This window comes from Terrapene carolina, unplaced genomic scaffold (genome assembly GCF_002925995.2).
Source record: "Terrapene carolina triunguis isolate 2854851 unplaced genomic scaffold, T_m_triunguis-2.0 Scaffold42, whole genome shotgun sequence".
Taxonomy (NCBI): Eukaryota; Metazoa; Chordata; order Testudines; family Emydidae; genus Terrapene; species Terrapene triunguis.
Window position 1 is genome coordinate 75,002,892 of NW_020664393.1, and position 19,140 is coordinate 75,022,031.

The 19,140-nt window shown below is 43.3% G+C and overlaps 1 protein-coding gene across 1 annotated transcript in view; it reads right to left on the reverse strand.

Moving 5' to 3' along the window:
* PKHD1 (PKHD1 ciliary IPT domain containing fibrocystin/polyductin) overlaps positions 1–19,140 on the reverse strand; it is a 323,564-nt gene that overhangs the window by 155,958 nt on the left and 148,466 nt on the right. Inside the window, exons 34-36 of the mRNA XM_029911885.1 lie at positions 18,458–18,592; positions 14,593–14,728; positions 11,551–11,797 (exon numbers count right to left, since the gene is read on the reverse strand). Of these exons, the coding sequence (XP_029767745.1) occupies positions 11,551–11,797; positions 14,593–14,728; positions 18,458–18,592 (518 nt within the window). The remainder of the gene's footprint in view (positions 1–11,550; positions 11,798–14,592; positions 14,729–18,457; positions 18,593–19,140) is intronic.

Sequence of the window (19,140 nt, forward strand, 5' to 3'; positions counted from 1 at the left end):
GGGAGCTCTCAACTAGCATCCTTTAATAGGTGTAAAAGTGGACAGGAAATTCAGGCTGGGCAAACCAGCCTGGGTACAATCTGTCAGTCATACAGTTTTGCACTGCTGCCCACCACCATAGTAGGAGAGTGCCTTGCATGTATCATCAGTAACAATGGCAAAGTCCCTTGTCTTCATGGAATCACTGGCATTTCTCCCGTTTTGGCTAAAAACTCAATCTGGGATAAGGTTTGTGGGTTTTTTTGTTTTTTTCTCTTTAGGTTTTATTCATTTACTCTTTGTTTTCGGTTGATTGGGGGTTGTTTTTCGTTTTGGTTGTTTGGAGCTTTTTGGGTGGAAGGGGTGTGAGTGTCATTCCTGTGGTGGGAAGGCCTTTCCAAAAAGGAAGGTTTTGCAACGTTTCCTGAGGACAGTCATACTCCATGTTCCCTGAATAGCCTCTGGAAGTTTGTTCCACAGCTGGATCACCTCAACTGGGAATGCTTTGTCCCCAGCTCTCCAACACATGCACCCTAACCCGGCCTCAGCACCAAAATAATCAAACCAGGTTTTGGGAGGGCCCTGCCACTTTATGCAAGAGTTAGTTCGTCCAAGTTAACCCTGACGTTGATCTCACGTTCCTTTCAAAAGGATGCCCCTGTGCTTGTTTTCATATCCTTGCCAAAGGAACTCCAAAATGGGACGACACCGCTAATGGAATTTACCCGCCACAATTAGCATCATTTTCATTTGCCCTAAATAGCCAACAATTTCACTGTGCCCTAAATAGCCACCAATCTACCTCTCTTTAATGTTAATGAAGCAGAGGAGCACAGGCACAAGTATTTCTAATTCAAAGGAGCCAAGGGAGCCTGCATGGATCATTAACATGAGAGAGCTTCATTACCGAAAGAAAAAGCCTTTCCCTGAACTTCCCCTGGCTTTATTTGAAAGAAACCAGGAGGCAGTGGTCTTAATGCAAAATTAACCCCTGCTTTAAACAGTCGGAAGCTTTTACAAACTGTATCAGAAAAAAATGGATGACTCATTGACAGTGCTGTATTTTTATATCAAAGTGGAGTAATTCAATTAAGGAGTAATTTGCTTTAGAAATATGGCATAGTTACGAGACAGAACTTTACAATCTGAATCACAATTTACCATTGCGGCTGTATAAACTGTTATGTAATTTAGCTCAAGTGTACTGTGTAGAGCTGTTGAACATAGATGGCCCACGAAGGATTTGCTGAACCAATCAACAGCACCAAGGAGAACAAATATTAACTCTCCTGTTTATGTTTACCATTAGCTTTCTTATCCTAAGGCTCCATATCTCTGCGTATGGAGGCAGGCGCTGTGTTTATCTCTAAATGCATTCTGTTTGGTACATTTGTGAAATAACCCATTATGATTATCCATCTCCTTAAAACAGGAAATCAAATACCAGCTCCCTTCAAATGGGGCTGCAAACATTTGTGTCAATACTCTAATTTACTGTTGTACAAATGGAGGCTAAATGCAAACAATGACTACAGCAAACTCTTATCGTTTAGGTGGTGGACCCAGGAAAAAAAAAAAATATATATATATATATATATATATATATATATATATTTAATTGCGGAGGTTCAAAACCTTTAGATATTGTCACTAAATGTGTGTACCCAAGTCCAAAGACTGGGAATGTGATTCTTATCTCCCTTGCATGATGTAACTCCTATCTTCAGTGGATATTCTCCTGATTTACACTGGTATAAGTATGAGAAGAATCAGGCCTTTTGTGCCTGGTTTTCAGAGATGCTGAGGATATACAGTTCTGAAAATCAGACATGAGGTGTTTCAAGTTGGGAATCCAGAACTGAGGCAATCACTGAAAATTTGGAAGCATGCATTTTGGGACTGCCATAATTTGCCTCATAGCCGTACTGCCATTGTCCATGAACATTACACTAAAAATCAATTCAATCTTAGGACCAATCAATTATGGAAGAAATACAGAGTAGCAAGCCGGACACAGGAAGGAAATTCAAACAGGTAGGCTTGTTAATTGAACAGCCAGCGTCCAGCTGTTAAATGCTCACCAGCTAAACCACATCACATGACCCCTGACGAGACCAATTTAAGCTAACAGAAGAGTGTGTGTAAGTGTAGGAAAGGCGTCTTTATGTGTGAATAAGTGTGTGTGTTTAGCGAAGATGTGTGTACCGAGGGCAACAGTGTAGTGAGTGGAAAAGTGTGGCTTTGCATGTGTTTGACGTGGGAAGAGGTACACACATAGGCACCAAGGTAAGTAAAGATCAAAGGAGAAGCAAAACTAGAGTAATCATTTGAACTCTTCTCTTGAAGTCATAGAAGTAGGGGGTTCACGATTCCTTTTACACTGGCACATCAAGGACTGCTGTGTTTGTAGCAAGTGCATGCACTACAGGAGAGGATATTAGACCAGATTTAGGAATTAAGGTAATCAAAAAGTGAGCTAATCTCTTCCTCTCCAGCAAAATAAAGGAGAGAAGCAATAAAAGGCTCAGTTGCAAGGCTGGAGCTGGGCAAAGATCCTGGCTTTCAAAATTCCGCAGTGGAGGCAGATGAAACTGAGCGAATTGCAAAGTTACCCCTGGACTGTATAAAGTTTACTCAGCTCAGTGTTTTTAGAATTCCTTGGGATGGAAGGTGCTGTGTAATGGAGATTATTCTAATGCTTTCTTCTTGTAAAAATCATGCATGAGGAGAAGAAACTTTTAAAGTCACTTAATCACATTATGACAATTTTTTAATGAGAATTTATTTTAATATTAATAGGGACTCACATTTTCAAGATAATATGGTTAGCAGTGGCATTTTGAGCGACCGTATCTAGCCTGCAGCCACTCAACACTACACCATGGCATACGCTGTTCTTCACAGCACTCAATAACTTTCGCGCATGTAGATTTATAAAGACTTTTATAAGCTTCAATTACATTTTTAAAAGATGTAAAGAGCCCTTCCAGGGCAGTTTAAGTGACACATTAGTTTAAATTTCAACTGGACTTGATAGAAAATGCTCTTTTTATAGAGATATGGATCAAGAATGCAAAGTTTGGCTCCAGATCCATATTTCCCTCAAAGTTCTTGGGGTTTTAGATTCAGATAGAACAGGTACAAATTCGACCATCTACTATTTGTAACAAAAAAATAATGATTTTTTTTGACAAAATAGAAATGTTTTTGCAAAAATGTCCTCTTTGGGGGGGAGGGGTATTTTTCAATTGGGTATTGATCAAAAAAATGAAAACCAAAAAATCAAAGATTTCAAGGATTTTCAGAAGCCAAAACTGGATTTTCTTTGAAATATTGTCAAACTCCCTACATATTCTGGAAAAAAAAAAAAAAAAAAAAAATTTTTTCCCCTTTTTTTTTTATGGCAGTGTCTGTGTGTGTGTCTGGGGGGGGGGGAATTAATTCTTTACTAGTTCTATATTAAGGGCTTAAGTTTGGCCCAGAGTAGGAATAGCAGGCAGCTGTGAATTTGAGATCCTGATCCCAACCTCCCTAAAGTGACTCCATGGAACGGATTCATTTATATACGCAGCCATAAAGGGTCATTTTCAAGGCGTGCTGAATTCAACTCTCTCTTCCCTCCTTAATATCTCCTGCCAAGTAACAGCACGACAAGCAAACATGGTGCATTTGGGTTAATATCAACATGACACGAAAGCAAAAAAACACTGAATCAAGATTCAGGCAAATAGGACCAAATTCTGATCTCTTTACACTAGGGTAAATCTGAAGCAACTCCATGTCAGTCACTGCATTTATTGCTGTGCAACCGAGCATCTGTTCCATTCTCTTTAAACAAAAATACACAGTATTTCCAACACTATGGAATCAGAGTGAGATTCTGATGGCCGGACTCTAGAGTATTTTGTTAATAGCCTTAGAAAACTTCTGTCTGCATAAGAAAAGGAGGATAGTCTTGTGGCTACAGCACTACACTGAGACTCCAGTGATCTGGGTTTGATTCTTAACATTTGCCATCAGGGTCTTTCCCCCCCTTTTAGATACAATCCACTCCAACAGCATTAACAGATCAGATAGAAACCTTGTCTCCTGCATTACATGGCTCTGAGGAAGCACCAGTGGTACTGTGATCATAGATGGAAAATTCCACCAGCTAGAAGGCCATCTGCATCATGCCTGGAGACGCCATGCAGAATTATTCCCTACAGTATATTTTTTGTGCTTTGCCCAGTCCAGTTTTAAATTATTCAAATGATAGTACTTTCTTTCACCATTCTCCGGGGAGATTATCCAAGACCAATAGACTTCATTGTGAGGAAATTGTCCCTGCTTCCCAGTTTTCCTTTCTCAACTTCTTCCCATTTTCCCTAGTTACACTTTCATAAACCATTCCCTCTTTCTTGTTTACAACCTTCAATACCTCTGGATGCAATCCATCTTCCTCCAAGACATCCTCTGGTCATGCTGTAAATATTTACTTTAATCTTTCATTCTCTGTAGCCCCTTATTCACTTCCCTCCACATTTCCCTGACGAGTCCATTTGTAGAGCACCGTCCCTGTGAATGAAGACTCTTTGACCTATACTCTATTTGAATGCACACTATGTGGGCTGATGTTCCGGGCTGCAAGCTGATGTTCTTTCAACTTAACATGATGGTGATTTGGCTGGTAGTGCACACTCAGGAGAGTGAGATCTGGAAATAGCATAGAGAAGATGCTCTTGATCTCCATGGAGGAGGGTTACTCAGTTCAGAAAACATTCCACTGGAGGACAGGCTAGCAGCTGGCTTTGGGAAGTAGTGCTGCCAAGTATCTTTGGTATCAGCTGACTCCCTGCTCTTGGAAAGAATGGAAAGAGGAGGGAGGCTAGCCGGAAAGAAAAGGAAAGAGCCAAAGACCCCTGCTGCAACTAGCCTAAACTATTAAGCCATCCACCTGCAGTGAAGGGCAACGTTGAATGCCAGATTCAAACTTTCCCCAAGTTCATAAATGCTGGGATCTAAGGTTCTAATTAATTGTTAGTTCTGCTCACCCCCCAAGACCCATTGGCATTGTGAACTGGAAGGAACAAGAGGGATCTGAATATCTATTAGAGAAGTGCACCACCACTTTTTATTCATTATTATCATTTATATTCTGAGGGTACCCCGAGGCCTCAGTCAAGACTGGGGCATCACTGAGCTAGGGGCTGTATGTACATAGAATAAGAGAGAGCCTCTGCCCCCAAGAGCTTGCAATCTAAACAGACAAGACAAATAGACAAGACAATCTAAATAGACAACACAAGTTACTTCCTCTCCCAAAGAGTGGGAAGGGAAGTAACTTGCCTCAGGCCACATGGCAGAGCCAGGAATAGGACACAGGTCTCCTTACTCCCGGTTTAGTGCCTGATCCACTAAACCATACAACTCCGTAATCCCACTGATTACAGACTTTTGGTTTAGTGGAAGTGAGTAGAAATAGTATTTCCATGGGAAGTTTCTATGTAGCTGAAGGCTACAGAAAATGTCCCCCAGTTCTGCAATTATACAGCAACTTTTTTTTTCCTATTTGGAAATGTTTTTCCTTCTTCTAAAACATGAATAATACGAAGGCTCTGAATTATTTACATCCACTTGACAGCGCTCTTCAGCACTGCTGCCAGTGTGCAACGAACTTGAAACAGCAAAACCGGAAAATGGTACAGATTTGTACACTAAACAGAAAATGAAATGATGAGGGGCTTGGGGAGGGGGAATCAAAAAGCTGGAGTGATTTTTTTTTTCATATGTTAAAACACTTTTCTTAAGAGAGAGCAATTCTAATGTATCCTCCCTCTATGAGCAGTAGTGGTAACGTTTGGCTAAGCAACATTTCTCCTTTAGCTGCCAGCAACGCAAATGCAGTAACCAGTCCAGCACACAGGCAGCAGTAGCAACAAGAGGTGAACTGGAATAGCACATTGGAGCTATATGTCCATCAAAGGTGAAGTGAGAAATTTGCCTCTACCTGAGCATTTTAGAAAGAGTCTGACACACAGGAGATCTGGTAGGAAACTGAACTTTAGAATCATAGAAGATTAGGTTTGGAAGAGACCTCAGGAGGTCATCTAGTCCAATCCCCTGCTCAAAGCAGAACCAATCCCCAACTAAATCATCCCAGCCAGGGCTTTGTCAAGCCGGGCTTTAAAAACCTCTAAGGATGGAGATTCCACCACCTCCCCAGGTAACCCATTCCAGTGCTTCACCACCCTCCTAGTGAAATAGTGTTTCCTAATATCCAACCTGGACCTCCACCGCTGCAACTTGAGACCATTGCTCCTTGTTCTGTCTTGTTATGAGCCTGATTGTCATTTACACTAAGTTTATGTTTACACTGGAGCTGGAGGTGTAACCCCCAGCTCGGGTAGATGTACCCACGCTAGCTTAAATCGAACTAGCACTCTAAAATAACAGTGAGCCATGGCTGCACAGGCAGCGGGATGGCCTAGTCACGTAGAGATTCCTGTCTGAACCCTAGGTACCTACTCGGGGTGGCTAGCCCCACCCTGCTGCCTGTGCAGCTGCAGTTACACTGCTATTTTTGTATGTCTAGGCAAGCTGGAAATCACATCTCCAGCATAGGCATACCCTAAGGCCTTATGCCACTGGCACATTGTAAAGGGGTCCAAACAGGTGTTTACACGGTGACTCGCCACCACAATATATTTTCCTCTCTATGGAGCAAACAGGAGGCAGAACTAAATGACAGGGATACTCAGGTGTTTTTTTAATCACATGACCCTTCTTCACCTCATGTCACGTGACTGGGCTTAGGAAATATGGGGCCTGTTTCTCATTTACATTTCTGGTACATCTAGACAGCAAATGAGGATGCAATTGTAGCATGTGTGAGCATACCCATGCTAGCTTTAATATAGCCAGTGTGGGAAACAATAGTAGTGACCATGTGGCGGCAGGGGCTTCAGTGCAGGCTAGCCATCCCCGTACGAGCCCGCTGGGTATGTAGTCGGGTTGTTAGCCCACATGGATGTCTGTGCTGCCACGTCTTCACTACTAGAGAGACCCGTGCTAGCTAGATTAAAGCTAGCATGGCTATGTCTACCCTTGCTACAATCACACCTTCACTTGCAGTGCAAAGAAAGAAGCAGGCTGGCAAGGAGAAGAGTATAATAGAATAGGGAGGGTAAATTGTGCACCTTAATCTGGAGGGTGATTCTCAAGGAGAGACAACACATCATCTATTTTAGGTACTTATGTGGCCTCCATCACCATAGTACCCGAGCACCTCTCAATCTTTAATGCATTTATCCTCACCACACCCCTATAAGCAGGGCCGGCTCTGGCTTTTTTGCCGCCCTAGGCAAAAAAGCCAGTGGCCGCCCCCCCCCCCTTGGAGCAGGGGCTCTCCGCTCTCCCCCCCGGCGGCCAGAGCGCCGGGGGAAGGGCGGAGAGCCTCCGGCGGCCAGAGCGCCGGGAGGAGGGCGGCAAGCCCGGCCGGGGCTCTCCGCTCTCCCCCCCGCCCCCCGGCAGCCAGAGCGCCGGGAGCAGGGCGGAGAGCCCCCGGCGGCCAGAGCACCGGGGGAGGGCGGCGAGCCCGATCGCGGCGCCGCTCTCGGGCCAGAGCGCCCCCCTGTGCCGCCCCCCTCCAGGCGCCGCCCCAAGCACATGCTTGGGTGCCTGGTGCCTGGAGCCGGCCCTGCCTATAAGGTATTATCCGCATTTTACAGATGGAGAATTGAGGCACAGAGAGGCTATGGCCCAGATTTTTAAAGGTAATTGGGTGTTGCGATGCTCAGCATTGCAACACCTAACTGATTTAGGAGCCTAAATCTCATTTTCAAAAGGCATTTAGGCCGTTAGGAACCAAAATCCCATTGAGAGTCAATGGGATTTAAACTTCTGGGCCGTTAAAAATCTGGGCCTAAGTGACTTGCGCAGGGTCACACTAGAAATCTGTGGAGGAGCAGGGAATTTAACCAGGTCTCCAGTCCTAGGATAATGCCCTAACTACTGAACCATCCTGCCTTCTAATGTATTTAGAATTTCTAAAGGCTTTTGGATTAAGTGCCTCATGTGATGCTATTGGGAGCCTTTATATCTGAAGGCTGAGAAGTCCTGTTACAAAATAAAAAGTGGTACTCTCAATCAAGGGTCTGAATGTGCTTTCCAAAAGATAGTTCATTACCTGAGCTGCTCAGGAAGTGATTCCTCTCCCTCAGGGAAAAAAAGGAAGCAAAAAAGAATATTTCTTATTTTTGTCCAAAAAATCTTTAAAACAATTTTTTAAACAAATTTTTTTTGTGAAAATTTTCATTTTGTTGAGAAGCCATTTTTCATCCAAGAAATAAAAAATATGGAGGAAAGATCTTCATCCAGCTCTATTAATTATCATAATCCCCTTTTTTCGATGGGGGCATAAGTGGCATAGCAAATGGTTGGATTGCCCAATGTTAGTGGCAATGGTCACTACAAAACCCAGGTCTCCTGACTCAGAATCCTCTGCTGTAACCACGAGACCACATTGCAGTCAGCGGGGGTCATATCCTGAGCTGGTGTAAAGATTTGGCCCAGGAAGAACAACATAATCAACTGAAATCATAGCGGTAGAATGTAATTCCCCAGGGACAGTGGGGTTAGTTCTGCTACTCCTGTGAAAAGTGCCATGGACTCTTCAGGGATGAGTGGTGAGGACTTGGGCTGGACATGTGCAGAACCACAGTGCTGGGGAATTAGTATAGTGTTGATTTAAAGGGTAGAGCGCCAGCTGCTTCCGTTATACAAGGCACTGGTGAGACCTCATTTGGAGTACTGTGTGCAGTTCTGGTCTCCTATGTTTAAAAAGGATGAACTCAAACTGGAACGGGTACAGAGAAGGGCCACTAGGATGATCCGAGGAATGGAAAACCTTTCCTATGAAAGGAGACTCGAGGAGCTCGGATTGTTTAGCCTAACCAAAAGAAGGCTGAGGGGAGATATGATTGCTCTCTTTAAATATATCAGAGGGATAAATACCAGGGAGGGAGAGGAATTATTTCAGCTCAGTACTAATGTGGACACGAGAACAAATGGATATAAACTGGCCGTGGGGAAGTTTAGGCTTGAAATTAGACAAAGGTTTCTAACCATCAGAGGGGTGAAATTTTGGAACAGTCTTCCGAGGGAAACGGTGGGGGCAAAAGACCTCTCTGGCTTCAAGATTAGGCTAGATAAGTTTATGGAGGGAATGGTTTGATGGGATAACGTGATTTTAGTCAATTAGGCAATAACATGCCATCGCTGGTAAAATGCGGGTCCGGCTGGAGAATCTTGCCTGTATGCTCGGGGTTCTACTGATCGCCATATTTGGGGTCGGGAAGGAATTTTCCTCCAGGGTAGATTGGCAGAGGCCCTGGAGGTTTTTCGCCTTTCTCCGCAGCATGGGGCAGGGGTCGCAAGCTGGAGGATTCTCTGCGACTTGAAGTCTTTAAATCACGATCTGGAGACTTCAACAGCTGAGTTAAGGGAAAGTGGGTGGGTCAGCTTTTGTGGCCTGCATCATGCGGGAGGTCAGACTAGATGACCATAATGGTCCCTTCTGACCTTAAAGTCTATGAGTCTATGAGCTGCTACATTAACAACGAACACCACTCAGGTCTCTTATCTACCTAGACTATGTATCCTTATCCTACATTCATCATTGTAGTATCTGAGTACCTTACAAGCTCTAAGGGCTTGCGTGCATTGGATCTGGAGGTATAATTTCCAGTCAGGGTAGACATACCCACACTAGCGTGCTAATAATAGGAGTGTAGCTGTGGCAGCGTGAGTGGCAGACAGGCTAGGTGCCCAAGTATGCATCTAGGGTTTCAGATGGGATCGTACTTGGGGCAGCTAGTCTGTCTCACTGCACCGCTGTGGCTACACTGCTGTTTTTAGCATGCTAGCTCAATCAGAACCAGTGCAGGGATGTCCACCTGAGGTGGAAATTACACCTGCAGTTCCACTATAGACATGCTCAAAGAGTTAATACATTAACTGAATTCTATGCACCCCACGGTCAGTAGGTTTTTGTCTTGGGTTTGTCTATGGTGTCAGGTCAGAGAAATGGGTTTTACGTTTCTGTCTGGAGGTGGTGGGAATCATAGGAACGCTAAGCGCTACCGGGAGTGAAGCCACCGGTGATTTACCAAAAAAGCTTTGTCTCCCACAAACACAAAGGCTCACCCTTGAGGGTGACATATCCTTTACTCCAGCAGCTTAGTCCCTTGCTGTAGCGGGAATTCATAATCATGTAGAGTGAGGAAAGACCCTCAGGGAGCTAGGACCAGTCCCAGAAATAGCTTTGAAGATGAGAACTACAAACTCTGTTCTCAATGCTGAGCATAGGAGCTGCTGTGAGCTTAGCTGGGTAAGGAGACTCTGTGTACTGACCTAGCCTAACCCTGCTTAGCTAGTGAGGTCTGATGGGAACCCCCATGCAAGGTGCTTTAGCACCTTATGGCAAGAGAAGGAAAGTTTATACAACAGCAGGGGACTTGATTTGATGACACAGAAGGCACCTTCCACTCCTATGTTTCTATGAAGCAGGGACATGAAAGGCTACATACATCCTAATGGTGTCAGCAAGAAAAAGACAACTGAAATAGAATTCCAGAAATTAATCTATTGTAAAGTTTTTTTTGTTAATTAAATAAATCAGCGTATTTAATCCTGCGGCTTGGCAGGGGGTCAGACTAGATGACCCTTGCGGTCCCTCCTAACCCTATGATTCTATCATTCTAGTACACGTATAAACAGTATGGCTGCTGATTCAATGGTAGCTCAACCTGTATGACCATGAAATGCTGGCTCCAATATGAATAGTATTATATGAAACTGAAAGTTCATTAAATTAACATGGAAAATGAATTAGACTGAACTGAAGTGAGTTTGCCAGTGATAGGTGTAATCAGCCATTACCTTCAGAACAATCCACACTTGGGGAGCAATTCGGGAAAAAAGTTGTAAGAACATTCTCCTTGTTTTGAATTTAATGTAATTCAAACTTTTTTCTTTAATCCTCCATTACCTGTGATGCTCTCTTAATTGTCTAAAAATATCTGGTGGAGACCAGAAATCTGGGTTTAATTCCCAATTCTGCCATAAACTCTGTGACCTTGGGCAAGTCATTTAGGCCAAAAGTGTCCACTAGTTTTGGTTACCTCAGTTTCAGGGCCCATCTTGAGATACACAGAGGCCTGGTTTTCATTTACACTAAGGCCCATTTACACCACTCTGAAGGGCTGTACAATTGGCATACATTACAACTACATCTACTTTAAGGCTCCTTTGCACTGCCAGAGTTATGTGAAGGGACTGTAGAATAAATGAGAATCGGGTTTTTAAGGTCCAACCTTCCCCTTGGACAAGCTCGGATTTTACAGATATAGAAACCAAGATAATAAGGGTAAGTGATTTGCCTAGGACCATAGAGAGAGGCCATTGCAGAGCTGGGATTAATTTTAGCCTTCCTTAGTTCCACAACTGAGCCCAGACCTGATACCTCTTCCCAATATGGAACATAAAAGCCCAGCCCAGACCTAATCTTGCAAAGATGTACTTGCTACTTACAAACCAATAGACATACGGTGAAAAATAACGTTCCTTCCACAAACACTCCCCCTAGCAGCGTGACTGAAGTTAGCACTGGCCACGCAGGAAGCTGCAAGTGTGTCCATAGAAGCAAGAAGGTGACTTCCCTCCTGTCCTGTGAGGGACCCATCCAGATCTCCGAGGATGGCCGAATGGGGAAACGGGAATGATGCCTGGTTGGGTGAATTCAGGAATGCCAACTGTTCAGCTCTCACTGTAAATCCACCTGGGGAAACAAGCAACCATTCAGAATTGCAACATCACACCTTTGTCTGACTGGGTGCAGGGGCACTACCTACCTTCCCCTCCCCCTCCGTCCCCCGGTGAACAAGGGGTTAACCTCAACTCAGCTTCCTGTCAGATAAATGGCTGCTTGGGACAGAAAGGGGAACCTGCAGACCTCCACACCCTGGGTCTGTTGCGTGGTTGGTCACATACGTCACATGTTATTGGTTCTACCGACTGACTAGATAATTAAATATTTTAAACAGAAGAATCATAACCAGACGGGACGCATGGTCATAGGAATGGCCTTACTGCATAGACCCAAGAGCCACCTAGTCCAGTATCCTACCTCTGACAGGTCTTTTGGTTTGAGCACTGGATTCAGACGCAGCAGTAACAGTAGGTTGGCCCCAAACTAAAATAATCAAATAGGCTCATAACTCCCCCCGCACCCGGTCCAGGGCCCAAAGCAAACCAAACATAGCATTTTTGTTCACTAATCACTGTTTGTTAATATAGGACCGTCCTATTGCACAGCTGAAGTTACTTTGCGGGCAGATTTTGCCCCCCTGGTGCCATTTGATCTCCATTGCTGAAGTATTTTTCACCATTTTTGCAGGAAAGTGTATGTTTTTAATATAGTTTATAATTACACATACACACACATTTAACAGGTAATTGCGGTTGGAACTTTCTTCAAAGAGCCTTTGGGTAGCTCTTGAAAACTCAGACGAATTCTTTGTTTCCAAACATTATCTCAGGCAAATTCACTGAAGATTTAGGGTGGCCTGACGTACAACCTCATTGAAATTCTATGAAGATGTGTTGTAGTGATTACAGAATATACCACTATGTTGAAGTATTACCCCCCGAAAAAGGAATATTAACAAATGAACGTGTTAATTCCTATCCCTGCGTCCCAATGGGGCTTCTGAATAATTGTCCCAAACTCAGAGAAATAGGAAAATTAAATCATGGTTGGGGGGAGGGAACATCTTCGTCTCAAATCTATGCAGCATTCATGGCTGTCAGTTTACCAGCCTGGCTCTTCCAGGTAGAGAATCCATGTGCAGCATCTGCACCCAGAGCCCCAGACATGGGTGAGCAAACTGCAGTAAGGGACTGGCAAAGCAGAAAAAAGGCTGTAAGGAGACTCCCGTGCTTCAGCCCACCAGTGATATCAGAACACTGAGGACTACTTTCAAAAACATCCTAATGAACACCTATTTGTCCAAGGGGTGGAGTTATAATGCTCCCACCTAAAATTATGGCCCAGAGATGGCCCAGGTTAGCAGACATGTGTTGCTTTGCAGGCAGGGGTGAAAGTATGTGTGTATGTGTATATATATATATATATATATATATATATATTGCCAGCAGTATAAGCTCTCAATCGACAAAGCTTAATTCTGGGCCATTGGGGGAGGAATAGCTCAGTGGTTTGAGCATTGGCCTGCTAAACCCAGGGTTGTCAGTTCAATCCTTGAGGGGGCCATTTAGGGAACTGGAGTAAAAATCTGTCTGGGGATTGGTCCTGCTTTGAGCAGGGGGTTGGACTAGATGATCTCCTGAGGTCCCTTCCAACCCTGATATTCTGTGATTCTGTGAATTTAAAGGACTTACCGGTATCCCGGAGTCCTGAGCGGGGGCGTGGCCTCAACCGGAAGAGGCGTGGCCTCAACCAGAAGAGGTGGGGCTTTTCAAGATTTAAAGGCCCTGGGGCTCTGGCTGTGGGAGGCGGCTGGGAGCCTCAGGGCTCAGGGGCAAATTAAAGGGCCCAGGGTTCCCCGCAGTGGCCGGAGCTCCAGGCCCTTTAAATCCCCACCCTAGCCCGGCTGCCAGAGCTTTGGCGGGGATTTAAAGGGCCCGTGGATCCCCGCAGCAGCTGGAGCTCTGGGCCCTTTAAATCACCGCCGCGGAAGCCGGTCCAGTTCGGCACAGCAGACTGGCTCTTGCCAGTACATCGTACCAGACCGTACCAGCTTACTTTCACCTCTGTTTGCAGGACAACTACATAATTTTTTTCTATGACCCTCCTTCCCACAGCATCTGAGCACCTCCAAATTTTAATGGGTTTATCCTCACAACACCACTCTGAGGCCTGGTCTACACTACGACTTTAATTCGGATTTAGCTGCGTTAATCCGAATTAACCCTTCACCCGTCCACACTACAGAGCCAGTTAATTCGAATTAAAGGGCACTTAAAATCGATTTCTGTACTCCACCTCGACGAGCGGAGTAGCGCCTAAATCGATTTTGTTAATTCGAATTAGGGTTAGTGTGGCCGCACACCACCGAATTACTGTGTTTAAATTAATGGGGTAGTGTGGCCGCACACCACCGAATTACTGTGTTTAAATTAATGGGGTAGTGTGGCCGCACACCACCGAATTAATGTGGTTAAAAACCGAATTAATGTGCTTAGTGTGGCCGCGCACAATCGAATTTATACAACCTGTTTCCCAAATTCGAATTATCTAAATTCGGATTAATCCCGTAGTGTAGACATACCCAGAGACAGGGAGGGGGGGAAACTGAGGTACAAAGAGACTAGGTAACTTGTCTAAAGTCATACAGGAAGTCTGTGGAAAGGCAAAGAATTAAACCCAGGTCTCCCGAGTCCCACGGTAGTGCCCTCGTCAGTGGATCATCCTTCCTCCAGGATACAGCTACCAAACTCTAGAGATGCCTCTCGGTGAAGGAAATAAAATCACAAAGGCAATACCAAACTTTACAGAACTCAAGGATTTTTCAGACTCTGCTATGTCAGCGTGTCAGTGTAAATGTAACTTACCCTGGCCTTGGTAACAGCCAGAACAGGTGCTGATTGCAGTGCAGGTGCTAATATCGAAGTTCATGAAAGATGTATTGGAAACCAACAGTTCGTGCCTTTGGGGCGTTTTCAGCCCTGCTGACATACAGCTACTGTCCTGCAAGATGAAAGTAAAGAGCACAGCCGAACACGTCAGCATTTGGGTCTCCCGAGTGAAATAAGCTCAGGGTCCAGATCCTCAGCTGCTGCAAATTAACGTAGCTCCTTTGAAGTCCACAAAGCTGGGACCAATTTACACCATCTGAGGATCTGATCCAGGCAAAACTTGAGAGCACACAAAGGATGGGAAATCAGACAGCAAATAAATCATAGACTATCATGGCTGAAAGGGACCTCAGGAGGTTCTAGTCCAACCCCCTGCTCAAAGCAGGACCAATCCCCAGACAGATTTTTGCCCCAGATCCCTAAATGGCCCCCTCAAGGATTGAACTCACAGCCCTGGGTGTAGCAGGCCAATGCTCAAACCACTGAGCTATCCCTTCCCCCACCCCCTCAATATGGAGAAAGAAGAAAAGATAAGGGTGAAAAAACAAACAAACAAAAAACATAGGCAAAGAAGCAAAAAACACAACCAGAAAGAGAAAATGGACAGGAACAAGATGACAGTAGCCCTTCCAGGACATAGCACAAGGAGACATGGGGATGGCGGGTCCCATCTGCTAGTCCATGTGCTGCTGCTGGGAGCAATCGTATGCACAGAGATGGTGTGGAGAGTGGAAGAGGAGCTGGCATGACCCCATCTGCTGATGTTGGTTTGGGGCCCACCCACTATCTTGGAAAGACCCTCGTCAGCAGAAAGCACAACCAAAACCCTACACAAATATTGTATCAAGGAAATTTAAACACATGAATCAAAAATGCAATTTAAAGGTACTCTATCAGCAACAGGATTTTTTTTAATTAGCTGGTTTAATACCATTAAAGATGGCATTGTCCCTTTAAGAGACAGGGGCTCTGCCATTTCCCTTGAGTCCTCCCCAAGGAGAGAAGTTGGAGATTCTCTAGGTGAAGAACTTGGTTCCAAGTCAGTACAGAGCTAATGCCTCAACATGGGGTTCCACAGACCAGACAGATTTCGCTCTTAGAATGTTTTTTTTCCTACCTACTTTTTTGATTTATTCATGTCCATCCCATCGCCCCTAATTATATCCCTTTGCTTCACATTGCACCAGCTGTTTCCTTCCTTAATGTTTTCACCCTTCAAATATTTTTAGAAGACTGTTTCACTCTTTCCTCCTCCCCAAACGTGCATCACCTGCCTTGGACAATCTGTCTTTATCAGGGTTAACGCTTTCTTTTACATGCAATGCATATGCATCTGGTTCACTCACTGAAAGAAGTAAAGGCCCTGATCCAAAGCCCACTGAAGTAAACAGGAACCTTTTTATGGACTTCCGTCAGCTTTTGCTCAGGCCCAGATACCACAGCACTAAAGGACTGAGGACCTGTCAGGGTTCCCTCCCCACTCTGAACTTTATCTGTATGTTTATGACAGGACCCAATTTCAATTTTCCTAATATTTCAAAAAAAATTAATAATCTGCTTAAAGGCAGCTTTTAAAAAAACAAAAACGCTGGCAGAGCAGAATAGCCAATGTTCCTGTTAAATTCATGTCACAAAGTTTTAATTGATGTTAAAGAGACATCATTATTAAAGGGAGAATTACATAAATTAAGATGTAAATTATGACAAGGCAACTCTTATCGTGAGATAATCAAAGATAATCACACCCTTGGGGGGCAGTGAGGAACAACGCACAGCTGAGCGCCTCAACATCTCTTAACAAGTAAAGCACTGGAGTTCTCCCATGGATCCGGTAACAACACAAACAAAGAGAGCCATCCCTTCAAGTCTGAGAGCAATTCACTGTGCAGCTAGAACACTGGAAGATTACTTGTTGGGGGCCGTAGCTTTACTTGAGCTCTGTACTCCTTTATGGATCAATCCACTACATTAAAATACTGTCTTCCCCAGGCTTATAAATTAGCCTTTTAAAAAAATATATCCATCAGCCAATCAGATTGGCAATGTACCCCAAGCAATTCAGTAAGCTGCATTAGAAACCAGAGCAGAAAAATGTGAAAAAGAAAGCTGTGGGCAGCTGTTGCTAAGATTCTATTATTAATTAAACGGTTTGCATTCCAGTACCACCCAGAAGACTCAGTCAGAATGGGAACCTTATTGTGCAAGATGCTGCACAAGCACATAGTGAAGATTGAATTTACTGTCATGAATTCAATTTACTGTCATAAATAATAACAGTTAGCACTTGATCGTATTTTTCAAAGATGACTTAATTCTCAGAATTGGAATGAAGAGCTGAAACTTCCCACAGAAAATAATTCAGAAGACTGTTGATTTGAGACCATCAAAACATTTCATTTGAATGTTTTACAGAGTGAGGAATCGACAGAAAGGTTAAAAATATTTCCCAAAAGATCACAAGGTGTATCAGTGTCACGACTGGAATTGTGTACCCGACTCCCAGACTTGTGCTCAGGCCATTAGACTAAATTTTTCGTGACACCTGGTTATATGCTGGCCGGGCGTTTTTGTAAAAGGTTAAAATTCATGATGGTAAGAGCTGGCCAAAATATTATCAACAGAACAGTTTTCTATCAACAACTACATTTAGTTTAAATCTAAATGTTTCATGGGAATGTGTCAATTTTTGACAAAAAAAAATTAATGGAAAAAAATCAAAATATTTCACTTCAGCAGTGTCAAAATCTGTCATTTTTGATACTGTTAAGTGTTTCATTTCAAAAGTGTCATTTCAATTCCTTCCGTTTAGTCTGTTACACTCTATTATAATATTAATTTCAATATAATATTTAATATTATGCATATATAGCCTATGTTTAAAAACTTAAACAAATATCAAATGAAATGTTTCGATGGTCTCAAATCAACACTCTTCTGAATTTTTTTCTGTGGGAAATTTCAGTTTTTCATTCCAAATTGGACTTTTAAAAAAAATTGGACTTGCCCACAGACTGGAAATTCTGTCTCTGGCTCAGTTTTACTTTTTGTGTCTGGACAGAGCTTGTACTTGGATATACAGTATAACCTGTAGAACCTGGTATGTGAAAAGTGACATTATAACCAGTTTTTATAACCTTATTGTACTTCCCTCTACTACCATCCTAAAATAGAGGCAGCTAATATTATGAAGCCACTGACTTTGAAGGGTAATGTTGCTGGCACACTTCCCTCTCATTCAGTACGGAATCAATGCTCTTGCATGGTGTTATGGGCACTGTACTGCTAGAGTGCTGTTTTTCAGGTGGAATGGAAGAAACGTAGGCCCTTATTATTCAAGATATGGAGCAGGGGTAGGCAACCTATAGCACGCGTGCCAAAGGCGGCACGCAAACTGATTTTCAGTGGCACTCACACTGCCCAGGTCCTGGCCACCGGTCCGGGGGGCTCTGCATTTTAATTTAATTTTAAATGAAGTTTCTTATACATTTTAAAAACCTTTTTTACTTTACATACAACAATAGTTTAGTTATATATTATAGACTTATAGAAAGAGACCTTCTAAAAACATTAAAATGTATTACTGACACGTGAAACCTTAAATTAGAATGAATAAATGAAGACTCGGCACACCACTTTTGAAAGGTTGCCGACCCCTGGTATGGAGGTTTCTCAAAGCTCAGAGCTTAAGTGAAGCTGGCACTGAGAAAACAGCTAAATCTCTTCTGGAGAAGTTGGCTTTTGTATTTCCTTCTATTGGGTCTGATACTAGTCTGTAAGAAGGACCTTTTTACAATAGTGTGGGCTGAAAAAACAGAATGAAAACAGCTACTGGAGTTCTTACCTTTTGACCAAGGTGTCCAAGTAATAAGCTGTTAGCAACAGTGGTGTTTCCAAGGCTTTCTACGATGTCAATTCCAAAATCTTTGCAAGCATAGATCTGGAAATTTCGGAGTTCCAGGTTGCGGCTACTAAAAATCTATTTAAAATAATAATAAATTCAGAAAAGTTCTGTGGTTCATTATTAGCCTTTCACCATTGTGTAGCAGAAGGGGGAGATTGTCAAAGGCACAAATAGAAGTCGAGCATCTAATTTTTCTTTGAAAATCTCACCCTTAATTCTTTACTCCTGTTTGCAAGGATTCAGAAAAATAGCTTTGAACTCTTACAAGTTATTTCCATGTTGATACAAAAACTGCACTGGAAAAAATGAGACTAAATAGTCAGCAATATCCAGGGTTGAAAATGCTGTAAATACTATTTTTGTAATTACTGGAGAGAGCAATAGCTAAAGAAGACAAGGGGAAAAAAGATGTATTATAAAGTGGCATTCCTTGAACATAATCAAGGTATTGTTTACAACCACATGATTATGGGAAGATAGCTATCGGTGGGTAGCACATTCAGGGAAAACAGACTAAACTTCATTATTATGATGCGATGGGGCAATAAGGTACAAAGAATAATAAATTGGTTGGTTTGGCAGCCTGGCTATCGGAGTCAGCATGACGGATAAAAGGTGACCAA